This window comes from Solanum lycopersicum, chromosome 9, assembly GCF_036512215.1.
Source record: "Solanum lycopersicum chromosome 9, SLM_r2.1".
In the NCBI taxonomy this organism is placed as follows: domain Eukaryota; kingdom Viridiplantae; phylum Streptophyta; class Magnoliopsida; order Solanales; family Solanaceae; genus Solanum; species Solanum lycopersicum.
The window spans coordinates 9498325-9520528 of record NC_090808.1 but is presented as its reverse complement, the minus strand read 5'-3'; the positions used below and the strand labels follow the sequence as shown (position 1 = coordinate 9520528).

The 22204-nt window shown below is 34.7% G+C and overlaps 1 protein-coding gene and 1 pseudogene across 1 annotated transcript; both read left to right on the top strand.

Moving 5' to 3' along the window:
• The first annotated feature begins 11042 nt into the window (after window positions 1-11042).
• On the top strand, window positions 11043-11795 carry LOC138338354 (uncharacterized). Its single transcript, XM_069289309.1, has one exon. The coding sequence runs from the start codon at window positions 11043-11045 to the stop codon at window positions 11793-11795; it is 753 nt and encodes a 250-aa protein (XP_069145410.1).
• A 4421-nt stretch (window positions 11796-16216) lies between these two features.
• LOC101262549 (protein TIC 56, chloroplastic-like) lies at window positions 16217-21985 on the top strand (annotated as a pseudogene).
• Window positions 21986-22204: the final 219 nt, after the last annotated feature.

Here is a 22204-nt window from a genome sequence, read left to right as displayed (position 1 = left end):
TCGTACTTTTCATATTTATATAGTGGATTGTTCATATCCTTTGTGGATGTAGGTCGATTGATCGAACCACATTAAATCTTTGTTGCATTTGACATAAAACTCTCTATTACTCATGGTCTTTTGAAGTTTGTTTTGCTTGCTTCTACATAACACCTAATTATTTTTAGTCCTAACAGGGTCAAATTAAAATGATCATATCTCTTAGAATATGAAGAGTTAAGTGGCCAACAAACTATCAAAACAAAAGTTTATGAGTTTTCTTTCTAACATCATGAAACGTTTATCAACTCTCATTTTAGAGTAGAAATTATGGTTGTTTAATTAGAACATGTGCGAATTGAAAATTTAGCGATACTTGTAAATTTAGAGAAAAATCGGATAATAGTTTGGCGTGTCATCGAAGTGGCACAAAAACCTTCAAAAACTGTTAATTTTAGTTATTCAAGGGCTCTTTTTGACGATCTGCCAAATAGTTTGGCGATGGGGACTTCAAATAGCTGATTAGGGCGATGAGATTCATTAAAAGATCGTTTTCTTTTATTTTTCAGGTCTTCAGACATTTGAAGAAGGGTATTCTTGTCTTTTTACCCTCTATTTACTTCCCCAAGTCCATAGTAGAACCTAATAACATCTCTATGTATGAACTAACTCCTGTAATCCCTAATTCTCCTTCTCCCAAAGCTCAAGAACATCAATTTCAATTTCCCAAGATCTAAAGGCTCCAAGTTCAGGATTCTCTTCAAGAATCCTAGGGTTTTTAATCAAGATCCTTTCATCTCCAAGAGCTTTATTGAAGGATTTATGAAGTTCAAGATATAAGGTTCCACACCTGAAGCTTTTCTCTAAGAATTTCTGAAATTCAGAAGTGTGATATTTCATCAATTGGGTATCCTTTCACTTATTGAGTCCCAAAGAAAACTCAGTATTTCAGTTATGTGGATTCCATAAAACATAGGGTTCTTATGATCAATATGAATTTAAATATATTTTAGTTCCTTTTCGTTACCACTTGTTCTTCCATAAATTTCAGTACTTTTACTTAATTGTATATTCCTGAACTCTAAGGACAAATAACTACATGCCACTGTAATTGTGTCTTTCAAATTGCATGTCTCATTCATAATACATAGATTTTCATGATTTGTTTTACAATCAACTTTTTAGGTTCATATGCATAAAATACTTTTATATAAAGTGTTTATTACTTTAACATCAGGAGATTCGGCTCATAATAATAAATAAATGACATGGATGACATTTACATATGTCTTCAATGTTTCTGAACAATTTTTGAAAGTAAGTTCTCAATTAGTATGTCACCCGAAATAATGTCATCAATAATCATTTATCAATTTTCTTATAAAAGCAAAGTTCACTAGTAATATGATAGTTAGGTATGAACAACATTACCAAGAATTGTTCAGCTGGAAGTTGTACTTAGCACTGAGTTGGACTACAGTTAGTTTACCCAAGTCTCAAACGATGTATAATCATAGGTTTATGAAGCCCTCAATGTGTGCATGCTTTCAGTTAAGTGGTATGCTATGTAAAATCATATACACCTTTATAACTCTGACAAAGAGCCCTTTTCGATAAGGATAATACATCCAACTCCATCTTTAGTCATATGGCTATATGTCAGTTGATAGTATCTCTTATAGTTTAGTCTTATATAATGCATGACCTTTTATTCAACTATTTCAATCAATATTTATAATTTGCATGTTTTACTACTTAATCATTACATAGATTATATGTATCAGTTTCATATTCAGCTAGCATCTCAAATTCATTATGTTTAGCTCTATAAATTTCATGCATATCTCACATACTTTATACAAATTCAAAGTATTTATTGCATGCCTCTTTTGCCTACATTTTTCATGTGATGTAGATTCGGATGCTTATTATTAGGATCTTAATCAGTCGGATCACAACTTTATTTCATCAAGTGATGAGTTCTCTTTATTCGAAGACTCATGTTAGCTTGTAATTCTAGTATTTTACTTTCTATTCATATGTATTGACTAAGAGCAATAGGAGGTCATGTCTTGACTATCTACAATCTGTATTAATAGAGACTTCATAGACAATAAGTTAGAGTTGTTGTATTCAGTCTATTTAGTTCTAGATTTTTTTTGTAAGATTGTAATTGTTGTAAAAAGAACTTTATTCAACAATGTATTAGACTAGTATATTCAACACATATGCTTTATCTCAGTCATTTCAGCTCTTATACATGTTCATATTAGTTGCTCATTACTTATGCAGTATGTATGGTCAGCTTGAGATCACTTATTACTCTAAGAGTAGTCTCGGAGCGTAATAGTTAAGCTTGAAACCTTGAAGACATTGGGACGGATGTTGTCAAAATTCTTAGCTGGAAGAGCAAACTTACAAAGCCAGCAAACCAGAAAGGCAACTAAATCCATCTCTTCATAAGAGACTCATCCACGCCTAACTCAATGAAAGTATCACTTCTTCCTCAGTTTGCGGTAAAATGACATATCATAGCTGCAGGGTTTGTAATTTGACGTTGGCTTACTTGTTGTTAAGAACCCGTAGTGGAGGCTCGATACACTTGTATGGTCCTCTGAACCAGAAACTCACTTAATTATTGATGTAAACCTCCTTAGACATACCCTTTGAAATTCTATAAAATGCTACAAATAAGTAGGCACAAATTTTAGGCAAAATTGATTTTCCTTTTGTTAATCTTTTTTAGTAAATTCTTGAGCCTAAAGGACAACTTTATCAGAAAAATTTCCATGAAGAGGAAGTATTCCAATCATATTCATATCTCTTAAATGAATTAGAAAACTCATACATTTTGTTAATTGATGAATGCTAAAAATCACAAAAGGCTCGTAAGATTTTCTCATTGATGTCATAGGTAAATAAAGAGGCAAAAACAGTGTCATATAATAATGCGCTCCAACACCTCCTTTCTTTGGTTGAGAACATCCTTTATTTATTCGCAATAGTGAGTCGTGTATCGAAATTTGCTATTTAGATTGAGGATAACTCCAATGGCAACACCTTTATAGAAGACTTTCAAAAAAATAGCGGCAACTTTCTTATCATATATAAATTATTGCAATATAAAAACAGTTTTGTTAACTTCTTTGTTCAATTCAAAAATGTCAATTTCCTCCTTTGTCGAACATTTGGTTAGATAGAGGAACTCGACAAGTGATCTTCTATCAAGTGTAAAGTGTCAATAATTTGAGGGTGAACCCCCAAAGAACAGACCCAGCATGTTGGTATCGCTTGACATTTGCTATATCAAGTTGATGATATGGTGATATTATGTAAATATCACGGATTAACTAGAACACCATCACAAATGAGGAAACGGAGAAGAAAAGTAATACAGGGATTCAACAAAGTTCGGCTAGGCCTAATCCTTCAAGAAAAAGCAGAGACTGTTTTTCACTATGAACAAAGAAGAAGTGTACAATGCTTTAGAATTATCAACTACGTTTGTGTAAAACCGATAAAAAAGGTTATTCCTATCTTACAAGGACAATATATTCCTTTCTCAAATCTATTAGGACATAAGATCTCCTAAACCAATAGTAATTATGAGTATACTAAAATGTACATGAAAACAATTCAAGATATAATTAACAAATCTTCTGCTTAGCTTGTATTCCTTTCATCAATAGGAATAACATCTAATTTCCTTGTCATAAGTCTTTGGAAGGGCTTGTTGAGTATTATACACACAAATCAAGTTTAGATAATGCCTAAACTTATTGAATGAAACTACCTTGGTCATTATATTTGTCGGATTATCATGTCTAATGACATCCTCCACATCAACAACATCTGTAAATACAATGTCTCGGATAAATTATGTGCGACTTTCATTTTTCCCTTTGCTAATGAAACAAACTTCCATGTTTGATTCTTTTGAAGTGACTCAATATCTTCACCCATAGCATCAACGCATTGATATACTTCTAAACTAAAAACAACTTATTTACAGCTATTAGGCTAAGCATGTCAATGGTTTATGCTTCATCACCTATGTTTGCAAATTTGTTTCATTGGTTAATCACTCTCTTTTCCCTGTCTGTTGCAATAGTATATGATTTTTGTTTCATATGCGCATTAACACTTGTTGAATCCATCCCATTTTTTGGTCAACTTTATCTATTCAATTGCTACAAGCAATTGTTAAAAAGGAATAGTAATTGGAGTTGAAAATAAAAGATTTGGTGGTTGGCAAATTGGTAAGATTTGCAATCATTTTTTACTTTGCTATATTTACCTATGTCATTAGTGACATAAGCATGGTTTATCCTTCTATAAATAGAGCATTCTTGCTCATTTGTAGAACACACCAAAACTTGAGAGAAAAACAACTTTGAGAGCAAAATGAGGTATTCCATAAACTATACAAGAAAAATAGTTTGTGAAGAAAAATAGAGTGTGAGCGATATTTTAGTAAGGTGGAAACCAAAAGAGTGTTGTTCCTTTTGAGTGTGTAGTAGTCACTTTGAGTATTGTATTCGTGACTACACTGTGTAAAATTTCTTAATTTAGTGATATCAGTTGCTCCTCTTGGCTCGTGGTTTTTTTCTTATTGAGAAGAGTTTCCACGTAAATACTTGATGTTGCTATTTTCCCATTTATTTCCATTACTTTTACCATATCTATTTTTGTGTTTATCCGTGCTTTCCCAACAAACTTGTATCAGAGCCAAGGTTTTATCTGAGTATGTGTTGTGGTTGTAGCACAGTCTGAACATCCACATCAGAAAAGATTTACTTTGATTTGCGATAATAATATTTTTTGGGAATAAACAATGGAAGCCAACACAAGTAGAATGGATACTTTCAATGGTGTTAATTATGCCATTTGGAAGGGGGAAAGGAAGATCTTCTTTATGTCAAGAACTATTACAAACCAATATTTACCACTGTAAATCTTGATAGTAAAATAGATGAAGAGTGGAATCTGTTGCACAGACAGGTTTGTGGATTCATTAGGCAATGGTTCGACGATAATGTGTTAAACCACATTTCTGGGGAGACACATGCTCGAACCCTATGGGAGCATCTTGAAAGTTTGTATGCTCGAAATACTGGCAGTAAAAAAATGTTCTTAATAAAGAAGATGTTGAGTTTAAAATATCATGATGGTTCTCCGATGACAGACCCTCTAAATAATTTTCAGGGGATCATGAATCAATTATCTTCTATGGGCATCAAGTTTGATGAAGAAATTGAAGGCTTGCTTCTACTTGGTTCTTTACAAGACTCTTGGGAAACATTTAAAACTTCATTGTCAAATTTTGCTCCGGATGGTGTGATCTCTATAGATTCCTCCAAGAGTAGTGTCTTGAACGAAGAGATGAGAAGAAAACCTTAAGGTTCTTCTTCGTCAAATGTCCTGATAACTAGACGCAGGGGGAGAAACAAAAATTGTAGTTCTCAGTATAGAGAACAAAATAGGAACAAGTCCAGAGGCAGACTTGAGGATATTGAGTGCTATCATTGTGGCATGAAAGGGCACACAAAGAAATTCTGTAGGAAATTGAAGAGGGAGAACAAAAACAAAGAGGAAACTAAGAAAGATGGCAATGAAAATATCCTAGCCACTGTCACCACCGAAGATCTTGTTACTATCCTTGATGCGGATATGATAAATATTGCTTGTGATAAGTCAAGTTGGATTGTGAACACTGGTGCCATATCTTATGTGACAACAAGGAAGGATTTTTTCTCTTCCTATACTCCTGGTGATTTTGGAACCTTGACTATGGGTAATGAGACTGTTTCTAGGGTGGTTGGTATATATTTGGAAACTAGTGTTGGAACTAAACTAGTTTAGAACAATGTGAAACATGCTTCTGATGTTCGTCTGCACCTAATTTCTATTGGTGTTTTAAATGATGAAGGATATGTTAGTACCAACGGTGATGGAAAATGGAAGCTCATTAAGGGTTCCTTAGTTGTGGTGCATGGTAACAAACGTCGTGGTCTATACTGGACTTCAGCATCTTCTTGTGTTGATATGGTGAATGTTGTTGAGAGCAATAACTCCTCAATGTTGTGGCACAAGAGACTTAGCCACACCAATGAGAAAGGACTTACTCTTCTAGCCAAGAAGAAGTTTTTGTCAAATTTCTAAAGTGCTAAATTAAAATAGTGTGAGCACTGCTTGGCTGGTAAAAAAAAGAGTTTCCTTTAAGTCCTACCCCACTTCAAGAAAGACAGAGTTGCTTGAGTTGGTACACTCTAATTTATGTGGTCCAATGAAGACAAAGACATCCGGTGGTGCACTCTACTTTGTCACTTTCATTGATGACTGCTCGAGAAAACTTCGGGTATATGTCTTGAAGACTAAAGACCAAGTGTTAGGTGTCTTCAAGCAGTTTCAGGCTTTAGTTAAAATAAAAACTGGAAGGAAACTTAAATGTATTCGTTCTGATAATGGTGGTGAATATTGTGGATCATTTGACGAATACTGCAAGCATCAAGTTATTAGACACCAGAAGAATCCTCCTAAGACTCCTCAGCTTAATGGTTTGGCTGAGAAGATGAACATGACTTTGATCAAAAGAGTTAGATGTTTGCTTTCTGAAGCAAAGTTGCCGAACTCATTTTGGGGTGAGGCTTTATTGACCGCTGGACATGTTATTAGTCTATCTCCTGCTGTTGCTTTGCAAAGTGATGTAAAAAATAGTGTTTGGTACAGAAAGGATGTTTCCTATAACCATTTGAGAGTATTTGGTTGCAAAGCTTTTGTACATGTATCGAAAGATGAGAGGTCAAAGTTAGATGCTAATACAAGGCAATGCATCTTCATTGGATATGGACTAGATGAATTTGGTTACACGCTATATGATCCAATTGAAAAGAAACTTGTGAGAAGCCGTGATATTATTTTCATGGCGAATCAAACAATTGAAGATATTGACAAAGCGGAGAATGTAAAATCTTCAATTTTTGATGGTATTGCTCATCATGATGAAGTTCCTCACACAAGTGTGCATGACGTTGTTGGGCTTGATAATCATGGTGGTGCCTAGAATCATGTATCGAATAAACATGTTTATGTTGATAATAACAATGATGATCATGTTGCTCATGAAGTTGTGGATGAATCAAATATTCTACCTCGGAGGTCCACAAGACAGCGGTTTCCTTCCTCCCGTTATTCATCCAATGAGTATGTGTTACTCACCGATAAGGGAGAACCTGAATGTTATGAGGTGGCCATGGAAGATGAGCACAAGAATAAATGGATTGAAGCCATGCAAGATTAGATGAAATCTCTGCATGAGAACCACACTTATGAGTTGGTAAAATTGCCCAAGAGCATGAGAGCTTTGATGAACAAGTGGGTGTTCAAAGTTAAAGTTGAAGAATACAACTTGAAGCTCAGGTACAAAGCTAGATTGGTTGTTAAGGGATTTGGTCAAATAAAAGGTATTGAATTTGACGAAATAATTTTTCCTGTTGTGAAAATGTCCTGGATTCGCACAGTTTTAGTTTTGGATGCTAGTCTTAATTTAGAGATTGAGAAGATGGATGTGAAGACGGATTTCCTTCACGGTGACCTAGATGAAGAGATTTATATGGAACAACCTGAGGTCTTCAAAGTAGAAGGTAAAGAAAATTTTGTGTGCAAACTCAAAAAGAGTCTGTATGGCCTAAAACAAGCTCCTAGACAGTAATCTGTTACGGAGGAGCAAGGCTATAAGAAGACTTCTTCAGATCAGTGTGTATTTGTACAAAAATTTACTGACAATGATTTTATCATCCTCTTGTTGTATGTAGATGATATGTTGATTGTGGGCAATAATACTTCCAAGATTGACGAGCTAAAAAGGGAGTTATTTAAGTCTTTTTCTATGAAAGACTTGGATTATGCCAAACAAATTTTGGGCATGAGAATTACTCGTCTCAGGGATGACAGAAAGATTTATTTGCCCCAGCAAAAGTACATTGAACGTGTACTGGAGCGCTTCAGTATGAAAAATACTATGCATGTTACTACACCTCTTGCTGGTCATATGAAGTTGAGCAAGAAAATGTGTCCTACAGTTAGGGAGGAAAAAATGAGCATGGCCAAAGTTCCATATTCCTCCATCATTGGAAGTCTTATGTATGCAATGGTGTGCACTAGACCTGATATTGCTCATGCAGCTGGTGTTGTCAGCAGATTTCTCAAAAATTTGGGAAAAGAGCATCGGGAAGTTGTGAAGTGGATACTTAGGTATCTTAGAGGAAGCTCAGATGAATGTTTGTGTTTTGGAGCATCAAATCAAATCTTTAAAGGCTATACAAATTCTGATATGACAGGTGACCTTGATAATAGAAAATCCACTACTGGATATTTATTTATTTATTCAGGAGAAACTATATCATGGCAGTCAAAGTTGCAGAAGTGTGCTGCACTATCTACAACTGAAGTTGAGTATATTGCGGCTACTGAAGCCGGCAAGGAGATGAGATGGCTAAAGCGATTTCTTCAAGAGCTTGGTTTGAATCAGATAGAGTATATTGTCTATTGTGACAACCAGAGTGCAATAGACTTGAGCAAGAACTCCATGTACCATGCAAGAACAAAACACATCAACATCAGATATCATTGGATTCGTGAGAAAGTGGAGAGTGAATCATTTCACGTTAAAAAGATTCACACAAGTGAAAATCCTGCAGATATGATGACCAAGACGATACCGAAAGACAAGTTCGAGTTATGCAATGAACTTGTGGGTATGATCTCTCTCTAAAAAAGATGAAGATACCTTCTTCCATTAAATGGGACTGGAGGGGGAGATTTGTTGAATCCATCCCATTTTTTAGTCAACTTTAGTTATTCAATTGCTACAAGCAATTGTTAAAAAGGAATAATAATTGGAGTTGAAAATAAAAGATTTGGTGGTTGACAAATTGGTAAGATTTGCAATCATTTTTTACTTTGCTATATTTACCTATGTCATTAGTGACATAAGCATGATTTTATCCTTATATAAATAGAGCATTCTTACTCATTTGTATAACACACCAAAACTTGAGAGAAAACCAACTTTGAGAGCAAAATGAGGTATTCCATAGACTATACAAGAAAAATAGTCTATGAAGAAAAATAGAGTGTGAGCAATATTTTAGTAAGGTGAAAACCAAAAGATTGTTGTTCCTTTTGAGTGTGTAGTAGTCACTTTGAGTATTATATTTCGTGACTACACTGTGTAAAATTCCTTACTATAGTGATATCAGTTGCTCCTCTTGGCCCGTGGTTTTTTCCCTTATTGAGAAGGGTTTCCACGTAAAATTTTTGATGTCGCTATTTTTCCATTTATTTCCATTACTTTTACCATATCTATTTTTGAGTTTATCCGCATTTTCCCAACAACACTATCATCTTGATTAATGTATTGCACTTCCTTAACGTTTGAACTACTTGGTTGAGCTAGTGGAGCTGCAACTACTAGTTCTAGGCGATCAATGACATCATTATCTGTTTCTGTTATTTCCTTTTTTTCTGACTATCTAGTGAGATAGGTCCATTACATGTCACATCCCCACTAATAGATAACCCCAGGATCTTTTGATATTTGCATCACAACCTATAACCTTTCGCTCCGATCACATAACCTAGGAATATGTACTTCTTTGACCTCGACTCAAGTTTTAATTCTCATCCATTACATAAGTATAAGAAAGAGTCAAAGACAACCAAATAATCTTACATTTGAATAATCAACATGTGTACTGAACTAAACCTCAAAAAAAGTTGTGAAACTATACTCTGTGCTCTTCTACAGCACTTTTTATTTTATTGTGGTGCTCTAACACAAGTGGGGTGTCTTACTATTCCCTTTATGTTATATATAAGTCATTTAGGTTGTAAAATTTCAATTCATTGTCAATTTAAATATCCTTAACTTTTCTTTCGGTCAATCTCTCAATCATCATCTTTCATTTAACAAATATTGAGAATGCCTCATTTTGTGTTAGAAAAAAATATATCCATATCATTCTTGAGTAATCGTCAATCAAAGTCATAAAGTACTAGACATATGTACTTCAATCTTATACAAATTTAAGTGTCTACTTCTATATACCCAAAGTTGAAGAAAATAAAAGACCAAATTAAAGGATATATTATGTAAGCATAATACATAAATATGATCCTTAACTTGGCGTCACTAATTTACAACTGTGACCTAACTTTGGGTGTGCACATGTAGATACTTAAATTTGTATAATATTAAACAAATAGACACATTCATCCTACATGACAATTTTGTGTCCTATGTGGGCCCTGACATCCTATGTATGCTTTATCGAACACATATGTCTACTTGTTTGATTGTATACAAATTTAAGTGTCTACTTGCGCACACTCAAAATTAAAGGACGTATTTGTTCGTTGAAACCAAGTTAAGAGTCATGTTTATTGTATGATGTCTTACATTAACAATACAATTATATAATTATATATATATTGTTATAAAGTATTTGTATTAAAGTGAATGTCTATCATGTGGAGTCCTTTTTAGGATATGATTAAAGAGTCCTCCTACTTGGGGACTAACTTAGATTTCTCCTATAAATAGAGTGCTCCTCTTCATTGTAAATTCATTCATCAAGAGAAATAACAAGTCTTCTCTTCTTTTCTCTCTAGCTTTTTCTTCTTATTTAATAGTTTTATAACACGTTATCAGCACGAGACTCTAATTTTTCAAAAGTGAAGGTTAGATTTGAAGAATTAATAAAGGTATTATTTATTCTTTTGTTTTTAATTTTAATGGCCAATCTTACAAAACTAGAGTTCACTGCCCTCCAAAGTTCCGGCAGGAACTACCTCTCATGGGTGTTGGATGCTGAAATCCACCTTGATGCAATGGGTCTTGGAGACACCATAAAAGAAGAAAATAAGGCATCAAATCAAAACTGTGCACGAGCAATGATATTCTTGCGTCATCATCTTGACGAGATTCTGAAAATCGAATATCTGACAGTTAAGGATCCACTTGTTTTGTGGAAAAACCTAAAAGAAAATTTGACCACTTGAAGATGGTCATACATCCAAAGACACGATATGATTGGATGCGTCTAAGGCTACAAGACTTTAAGTCTATACATGAGTATAATTCTGCCATGTTCAGAATCACTTCTCAATTGAAATTATGTGGAGAAACGGTTAGTGAGATTGATATGATGGAAAAGACATTCTCCACTTTCCATGCCTCGAATGTGCTCTTGCAGCAACAATATCGAGAGAAAGGTTTCAAAAAGTATTCTGAACTAATTTCTCATCTTCTTGTGGCCAAGCAAAATAATGATTTATTATTGAAAAATCATGAGAATCGACCTACTGGATCTGAACCACTTCCTGAAGTGAATGAGGCATACGCCCACCATGCTAGGCGTGGAAAAGGTCGCGGTCCTAATCGTGGACGTGGACGTGGTCGTGGACGTGGACATGGTCGTGGTCGTGATTATGGTCAAGAACGTAATTCTAATCTTGGCATTAGTCATTCATCAAATAAAAAGGAAAAAAGAAAGGATGAGAAACGTGAAGCAACTAGGGAAGGTTGTTTTCGATGTGGTGGAAGAGGTCATTATGCACGTGATTGTCGTACTCCCAAACACTTGGTTGAGCTTTATCAAGAATCACTAAAGAAGAAAGAGAAAAATCCTGAGGCAAATTTTATCTCTGAAAATCAAGTTGACATCACGCACTTGGATATAGCAGATTTCTTCGCACATCCTGAAGGAAAAATAGATCACTTAATTGGTGATGGTTCTGTGAACATGGAAGAGTGATTTTTTTTGTAGTATTTATTAATAAATTTCATGTAATGATAGTTGTTTGCATGAATATTAGTATTTTAAATTAGTTTAGTCATTCATTAGCTTGTTCCTTAATTCTTAATAAAATAATATATATTTTTTATTGTTTTATTTATATGATTCTAATATGATAGAGTTAGTCAAATACTAAACTTTATCACGTGTTTGTATTATATTAGGTCTTTAACTTGATCTAATGTTAAAAACATGCAGTCTGTTATTAACTAGGATTAAATAATGATTTTATTTTATTTTCCAAACAACTCGTTTTTGACTTAGAGGAAACAATAAATTAAGGCTCAATTTCTAATATTTAATCATTAATTTATTCCTTTGAATATATTGTACCCTATTGACAACACTAATATTTAATATATATTTATTTTGTGTATGTCATTTCATGTGAAGATATGGATAATTCTAAATACATATTATCGAAATATGAAGATATTTATTTGATTGATTCTGGTACAACACTTACGATATTTAAAATAAGAAATATTTTTCTCATTTAAGTATGGGAAAAATAAATGTTACTACAATTTTTGGTAGTACTAATATGATTGAGGGCTTTGGAAGAGCCATTGTAATTTTGCCCAAGGGAACTAAACTCATCATTAATAATGCTATGTTTTCTCCAAAATCTAAGAGAAACTTGTTGAGTTTTAAAGATATCCGTGAAAATGGTTATCATATCCAATCAATGGATGAAATAAATCTTGAATATCTTGGTATCACCAAGTATGTCTCTGGGCAGACATGTGTTATAGAAAAGTTCCATGCTTTATCTTCTGGCTTGTATTGGACAAAAATTAGTGCAATTAAGACACATTTTATAGTAAATAAGAAGTTTACTGATTCCAATACACTTGTACTTTGGCATGATCGTCTAGGACATCCTGGGTCAATAATGATGAAACGAATTATAGAAAATTCGAATGGACATCCACTAAAAGACCTAAAAGTTCTTTTAAATGGTGAATTTTCTTGTACTGCTTGTTATCAAGGCAATTTAATTGTGAGACCATCACCAATGAAAGTTAAGATTGAGTCCCTTGCGTTTTTGGAACGTATACATGGGGATATTTGTGGACCTATTCACCCACCTAGTGGGTCATTTAGATATTTTATGGTTCTAATAGATGCGTCTTCTAGATGGTCTCATGTGTGCCTATTGTTATCTCGTAACTTGGCATTTGCAAAATTATTGGCACAAATAATAAGGTTAAAGTCACACTTTCCTGATAATCAGATTAAGTCCATTCGTCTTGATAATGCTACAGAGTTTTCATCCCAATCATTTAATGATTATTGTTTAGCAATTGGGATAAGAGTTGAACACTCCGTTGCTCATGTTCATACTCAGAATGGTCTCGCTGAATCATTAATTAAACATTTGCAATTAATAGCAAGACCATTGCTTATGAAAACTAAGTTGCCCACTTCTGTGTGGGGACATGCAATTTTGCATGCTGCAACACTCATTCGTCTCAGACCGACAAGTTATCATAAGGTTTCTCCATTGCAATTGGTTATGGGTCAAGAACCTAATATATCCCATCTAAGAATTTTTGGAAGTGCTGTATATATGCCTGTGGCACCACCAAACCGCACTAAGATGGGCTCTCAAAGAAGGTTAGGAATATATGTTGGGTTTGAGTCACCCTCCATTATACGCTATCTTGAACCATTGACTGGAGACATGTTTACTGCTAGATTTGCAGATTGTCGGTTTGATAAGACAGTTTTTCCAAAATTAGGGGGAGAGAATAGTGAAATGAAACGAGAAATTTTGTGGAAAAATTTATCATTGTCTCATCTTGATCCATATTCTTCTACTTGCGAACAAGAAGTACAAAAGATTATTCATCTGCAGAAAATTGCAAATCAAATGCCAAACGCATTTACAGATTTGAAAAGGATTACTAAATCACATATTCCTGCAGAGAATGTCCCAATTCGAATTGATGTCCCTAAAGGACCATCCACTAGTGTCATAGCTAATGAGTCAAAAACACACCTAAAGCGTGGTAGACCATTGGGGTCTAAGGATCAAAATCCTAGAAAAAGAAAGATTAAATGTCAAGATGACACTATGAAAGAATCTCATATGGAAGTTCAAAATTTGAATAAGTCTGATATTCATGAAAGAATCAATGAACTTGAAACTCAAGGAAATAATGAACTATCCATAAATTTAAAAGATGTTGAAATTAATATGATTCGATCAGAAATAGTGGTTGATTATGTCTTTGCATATAATGTTGCAACAAATATCATGCAAGATAATGAGGATCATGAACCTCAATCTGTTATAGAATGTCGACAACGAAATGATTGGCCAAAATGGCAAGAAGCAATTCAATCAGAGTTGAATTCACTTGCCAAGCGTGAAGTTTTGGACCTATAGTTCAAACACCTAATGGTATTAAACCTGTTGGTTACAAATGGATTTTTGTGCGAAAAAGAAATGAGAAAAATGAAATACAAAGGTATAAAGCACGCCTTGTGGCACAAGGATTTTCTCAAAGGCCTGGCGTCGACTATGAAGAGACATACTCACCTGTTATGGATGCAATAACATTGCGTTATTTCATTAGTTTCACAGTCCATGAGCAACTTGGAATGCATTTGATGGATGTGGTTACGTCCTACCTTTATGGATCACTTGATAATGAAATATACATGAAAATTCCTGAAGGATTTGCGATGCCTAAATCGTGTAATTTAAAATCTCGAGAAATGTATTCAATTAAATTGCAAAGATCATTATATGGTTTGAAGCAATCTGGGCGCATGTGGTATAACCGTCTTAGTGAGTATTTAAGTAAGGAAGGTTATACAAATGATGCAATTTGTCCATGTGTCTTTATAAAGAAAACAATATTGGAATTTGTTGTACTTGCTATTTATGTTGATGACATAAATCTTATTGGAACTCCAATAGAGCTTCAAAAGGCAATTGATTATTTAAAGAATGAATTTGAGATGAAAGATCTGGGAAGAACAAAATTATGTCTTGGTCTGCAAATTGAGCATTTGACAAATGGTATTTTTGTTCATCAATCTGCCTACACAGAAAAAGTGTTGAAAAGATTCTGTATGGATGAAGCGCATCCATTAAGTACTCCGATGGTTGTTCGTTCACTTGATGTGAATAAGGATCCATTCCGACCTCAAGAAAAGGATGAAGAAATTCTTGGTTCTGAAGTATCGTATCTTAGTGCAATTGGTGCACTAATGTATCTTGCTAACACTACAAGGCCTGATATAGCTTTTGCTGTTAACTTGTTAGCAAGGTATAGTTCTGCTCCTACTAGGAAACATTGGAATGAGATCAAACACATTTTGCGATATCTTAAAGGGACAACTGATATGGGCTTATTTTATTCTGTTAATTGTAGCCCAAATCTTATTGGTTATGCTGATGCAGGATATTTATCTGATCCACACAAAGCTCGATCCCAAACAGGCTATGTGTTTATATGTGGGGGGACTGCTATATCTTGGAGATCTACAAAGCAGTCCATCGTAGCCACTTCATCTAATCATGCTGAAATAATAGCTATTCATGAAGCAAGTAGAGAATGTGTGTGGTTAAGGTCTATGATACATCTCATTCGAGAGAAATGTGGTTTGAAATGTGATAAAATACCCACCACTTTATATGAAGATAATGCAGCATGCATAGCACAACTTAAGGGAGGATTCATAAAAGGAGATAGAACAAAGCACATTTCACCGAAGCTTTTCTATACACATGAACTTCAAAAGAATGGTGATATAAATGTGCAACAGATTCGTTCAAGTGACAATGTGGCTAATCTATTTACCAAGTCTCTACCAACTGCAACTTTCAAGAAGATGGTGCACAAGCTTGGAATGTGAAGATTCAAGTCTCTGGATTAATGTTCTAATTAGGGGGAGTGAATACACGCTGTACTCTTTTTCCCTCACGAGGTTTTGTCCCACTGGTTTTCCTTGTAAGGTTTTTAATGAGGCAGCCTAGATGCGTATTAATAAATATGTGTACTCTTTTCCTTTACTAGAGTTTTTCTTTTCTTAAAGTTTTTTTAGTAAGGTTTTTGACGAGGCACATCATCTATGAATTAGACATTCAGGGGAAGTGTTATAAAGTATTTGTATTATAGTGAATGTCTATCATGTGGAGTCCTTTTTAGGATATGATTAAAGAGTCCTCCTACTTGGGGACCAAGTTAGATTTCTCCTATAAATAGAGTGCTTCTTTTCATTGTAAATTCATTCATCAAGAGAAATAATAAGTCTTCTCTTCTCTTCTCTCTTCTCTAGCTTCTTCTTATTTAATAGTTTTATAACATATATATATATATATATATATATATATATAATATTGGGCTTTACAAACTAATGGACTTTCAATAGGCAAAGATACATTGCCGGCCACATCTCCCTTGTCTTCCTCATCTTCTCAGTCACTCCGCACAGCTTCATCTTTTTCAAATACTCTGTTTCTCCATATCCATCTAAAACCTCAAACCCCATAAACCCTAAACTTCATATTAATATAGAAAGTTCCATTTTTTCATTCATGGCGTCATTCAATTTCAATCCATTCAACAATAACTGGTTCAATAAACCTTCAACACCATTTCAACCAATTAATCTTCTATCCCACTTTGATTCCCTAAAAACCCATCATCACTTTCCACCTTTTGCAGCTATTTCAAATCCATTTTCAAGAAAACCCAAATCAGATCCTGAAAAACCAGGTCATTACCGGAAAATGCTGGACCAGTTCTATTGTGAGTGTGAGACCCGACCCGACTTTAGACATTCTCCAGAAGTTGAGCGGATTATGAATGAGGATCCCTTTATTGAGAAAAAGGAGAACCCAACTAAGGAAGAGATTGAGGAGAATGAGAAGTGGTTCGCTGAGTTTCGGGAAAACCCAGTATTTCAGTTCTTGCTCCAAGCTGAAGAAATTGCTGATAAAATCAATGAGCTTGAGCTTCAAGAGAATTCGACTCCATATAGAAAGGAAGATAAGAAACTGTAGCAGGTATTCGGAAAATTACATTCTGTGTAGTTTGTATTTATTCTTAGCTCAATGACTGTCGAAGTAGCAGAGAGAAGAGTCTTTTTTTAAGCTGTTACATTGTAGGTTAGTGAAAAATTTGCAGAATTTGTAGTGTTAGAGAATCCAAATATCAAGCATCGAATGAAAAAGGTCCAATCTAGATATTGAGATAATTTGTTCTCATAGTGAACCTGAATTAGCTTAGGATTGTATTGAGAATTAATGTGTTCATATAGTGAACCTGAATTAGCTTAGGATTGTTAGTTGTGGAACTTGTTTGTAAGTAATGGGAGAAATTGTGAAGCAGGAATTGAAACTTAAATTTCATTAGTAATAAATTTTTATACCACATTATGAATTCTAAATTTTTTAATTCATTTAACATTTCGAGTTTGAAGTTTTAGTATTGTTTTGTTTCTCAAATAAGTAAAAGCAACTATCTTGATATTTACTTTGGCAATATGATACAGTCACATGAAATGCGACATGATATAATTTATGTTTGACTATTGTGATTTAGCTTTTTTCTTGAGTCGAGAGTCTAGAGGAAAGAGACTCTCTACCTCTAAGGTAGTGTTAAGGTCTACGTACATTCTATCCTTCTCATTCCCTACTTTGTTGACTACATTGGGCATGTTGTGGTGTGATATAGCTTTACAAGTGAGAGACAGAGAGTCTTCTGTTGGTGTCTAAAGGTAACATATGGCACTTTTTGAAGTTCTTTTTCTATGATATGTTTAAAGTAAATCTATTTTGTTAAGTCATAATTGTTAAAAAATAAAAAAGAGAGTTCCATCAACAATAGATTTTTAACATTATCATGGGTGTGATTATTTGGTATACATTGGTAACTGTCTATGTCCATTCTATTTCAAGAATTTCCCAACTGAGATTGATTTATGTGAAGGCAGTGCCAAATGTCATTGGATTGGATGGGAGGCCAATGCCTAGAAAAGCGATAAAGACAAAGAAGGAATCAGATGATAAATTTTGGGATTTTGCAAGGCAGTTCTTTTTTGGGATTTGGGGATTTCGTCAGCGACCGTACACACCTGGAAGGCCCATTAATGCTGCACAGGCTATTGGATACAAAAGGCTTGAAAAGCGATATCATGATTGTAAGTTTGCTTACATTCATTCTACACTTAATATGGTCAAGATTATGCTATTCTTCCAATTACTGGCAAAATATTGTGCTCACTTGTCTTGTACACCTTGAACTGCTGAGGATTCTGGCTCCTTAAATTATGAATAATGGGATAATTGGTAAGGGTGCATAGGTTGGAGATCTTATCTTGAATTAGCTGCTGGTACTGCTTTTCATATAGATTTATTCAGTCATCTTGATGGACATTCTGCTCTTTTGATACTTGCAAGTTTTAAGTAGTGTATATGTTGTCTTTGTTTGATTTCTTCTGGACAGTAGGCATCTAAAGAAACAATGTTCTTGATTTCATTTGTAATTGACGACAAAAACAAGGTGTTTACTTGTTAGTTTATCAAGCATTCTTGTTATAATAAATAGGTTTTGATGGTAGCACTGTGAAGTCAGAAATCCCTCATATCTGAGAGGGGGTAGAGCAAAAGTTGCTAAATCCCCTCTGGTAGAAGATCTTGGAGTGATGAAAACACACATTCTCTCATTTGATCTGAGTGAATATAATTGCAAAGAAAATGATACAGGTCACCAGCATCTCTTTAATGCTGAAGAATACACCATTACCATTTTCAAAAAAAAGAAAAGAAAATGATACAAATTCCTACTGGTTGGCGAAGTGAACTAAAGCCTAGGAGTTCTCGACATGCACCTAGTGGAAAATCACTATGATGGCACTGTTGTCTGTGAAACATATTATTCAAAAGGTTTGTAGCTTATCTGTTACTCTCAAACTGTTTGTTTATAGTTCCAACTAGCGTGTATTCTATTAGCTTATTATGATAAGCTAGCTTATCTGTTAGTTCAGAGTGATCTGGTGCTATGTGTTAGCTATATTCTTAGTTTTCTGTTTATCAGTTCATCATGACTTACCTTAATGTTTAATTTGAAGCTAAATAGCTTGCACTTTGGTAATCTGGTGCTATGCTGGTTACAACAAGACTGTCATACTCGTTGGTTTTGTTGTTTATCCTTATTTTTCAACTGCTGACTGTTGTTATAATGCTTGAATTCCAGTCATTATGAAGAGCGGTGGGTGGTTCTACAAGGATCGATTAGGTCGTTCGAGGGGACCTATGGAATTCATACAGCTTAAGACTGCTTGGGATGCTGGAATCATTGATAAGCACACCTTCATTTGGGGTGAGGATATGGATGAATGGGCTCCCATCGGAATGGTATATGGTCTGGGAAAAGCAATTGCCACTTGGGAAGGTTTGTCTTTGCAATAATGCTCACAACATGTCAAGATTACTCTGCATATAGTTAGTTTTTCAACTATAAATTCATCAGAAAAGAGAGACTTTCTAGAAACCCTGGCATTCCATGTACGTTGAGGTCCATGTTGTCATATGATTGATCCCTTGCATTTATTTGGATGAAGAGCAGTTAGACTAGGTGCTGCTGCTACTGCTCTCCTTCACAAACTACAAAAGGGTATACCTCCTTGGGTTCCTCTCAGAGTACATGAGCCAGACATATAAGCAGATGCAGGAAGAAGCTTTGAAAGTAGAAGGCGTGATTTGGCTGTGCTAGAAGCAAATGATGGTGTCTGGCCTGGTGTAAGGATTCCGAGTTATACCATGTTTCTTTGGCTAGTGGCTCAGAGCTGACATCAATTTTGGAGGCTGAACACATGCCAAACAAATATATCCCAAAAGATCTCAGGTATGTAGAATCGTTTTATTTTGCAACATTTTTCTTTCTACTGTTGATGTCAAAAACTTATTGCTCATCCAGTGTTTTGGACGGCCATAGGCGACAAGGGTCTGCCTCGCCTTGTGGCAAGGCGAGCAACGAGGCACTCATCTTTTTGAATTGAGGCACCAATTAATACCAGGAACTTAAAATATTTAATTGCATATATAAATATCCAAAATGTCAATAGAAATAACATATTAACAAATATTTCAATTCAAAAACTACTAGTAGATAGTAGATACCAAAGTCCAGAACTTAAAAGACTCAATAATTCATAAGGCAATTGACAAGCAATACTAGAACTCTAAAAAACCAAAGACTGCACACTGCTGAGTGCTGACAGAAATTTCAAAACAGAGCATGAAAGAAGAAGAAGAAAGTGCTAAAAACATAGTTGATGAATTCACGAAGCAGAGAACCGAAGAATAAAGAAGAAGAATGTCGCGAAGTGAACTGGAGAGAACAAAGAGAGAAGAGAGTTGTGCTTGTCCAAAACACCAAATAAACCCTAATAATGCCTTTTAATTAGTAAATCAGGCCTGTTTTATTTTTAAAAGGTGACGCCTCTGTCGCCTCAGCCTTGTCACGTTGCCTCTCGCCTCACCTCTCGCCAAAGGCGATAAGCGGCTCACCTTTCACAACCCTGTTTTTATCTCCATTTGTCAATATTATCAAATGCAATGCTTGTTTGCAGTATGCTGTAGGATATGCATTCTTACAAATTATAACTAAAGAATTTTGGGGATGTTTACTTTATGAAAAGAGTGGTATATATTCTGCTCGTCAACCAAAAAATAAAAATGTAAGGCACTTTTAGAATTTAGATATGTATATTTCTGTTTCTGGTCTACAGTGACATCATGTGTATTCGTTCATGGAAAGTATTGCAGTGGGCTGATCCATATTTTGACATTCACAGACAACAGTTTAGATTCCTTTAGCAAAACGGTCACACCAGGCTGATGCATATGTTATTACTAAGTTGGTGAAGAAGTATGCATGATCATTTGATCTTTGCATTAACCAATTGTTATTGTATCTGTTCTGAAACACTATCAATTTCCTTATATCACTATTTTAATTTATGATTTTCTTTAGTTAAAGGCGAAAGAATAGTTGTGTTAAAAAGGAAGATCGTCAGTTGTATCAACTACTGGAGTCCTTTTACAAAAGTTTTATTGGTTGATTCATATTCGGATAACTGAGCTGGTCATTTGCATGAAACAGGAATGAACTAGAGAAGGTTATTCCTGGATTGAGGCCATGGGAGGTTCTAAGTGTTGAACAAGCCATGGATCAAATAACATATGGTGGTGAATGGTACCGCGAGCCTCTTGGTTCATACACAACAGGCCCTCCATATATCGCTGAATGGAATAAAAATGTCATCGTAAGTGCTCTATCCCAACGTAAAAAAAAGTTCTTTTTTTCCGCATGTTGGTTGCTGAATTTGACTTTTGGCCTTTTTGTGATCTTGTGAAACACAAGTTTCTTTTTTCGTATGTTAGTTGCGGAATTTGACTTTTGGCTTTTTGTCATCTTGTGGTGTGTATTTTGACAAGTTAGTGTCCATATATTACTACTTTTTGGTGCATTATGTCATATGTGGATTCGTATGATTTTGATCTCCTAGTTTTAGATTAGAACTAGGCAAGTTTTGATGTACCTTTAGAAAAGCTTGATCTCTATTTCGCACAGGTTATTTATAGTGCAATGTCCTAGAATGAGTATTCTTCATTCTAATTTTGATCAATAAGGTCACATATTGACACTTTTTTCCTTCGACACAGAGATTGTTTCAAATATTCCACGACCTCAGTGTCCGAGTGTACAACAAGCTGAACAGGACAGTTCCCGGTTTTGGTACAGTAATGGAGAAAGTTCAAATTGATTCAGCTGCCAGAGAAACCAGAAGGATGCAGAAGAGGGCTGCAAAAAAGATGGCCGAGGAGGAAATTGCATTGTTTGGCAGAACTCAAAATGATGATGAGTGACATTCCTGGTTCATCTCGACTACGTTAGGAACTCAAAGAAGTTTTTTTCTGTAAATCAAAATTCAGATGTCTGTATATTGAATGCCTTAATATGGTAAGGAGCTGATGCAATTTAGGACCTGCTAGATTTCACATTTAACAGACTTCTGCTCTGTTATAAGTTAGTTCTTTTTGTAGGTTACAAATAGCAACACTAGCTTTCCTTTATTGGGTCAGCTTATTTTAAAGCATATTGTATTATTATTGATTATTATTTCCCTTGTTCTATTTTGGCATAATACATAAATATAATACTTATCTTGGCGCCAGCTGAAAACTATGATCATTGACTTTAAGTGTGCACAAGTAAACAGTTAAACTTGTGCAAAATTAAACAAATAGACACATTCATTTTACATAACAATTTAGGTCCTATGTGGCGTCCTACATGTATTATACTATATAGGTCATGTGTGTCTACTTGTTTAGTTTT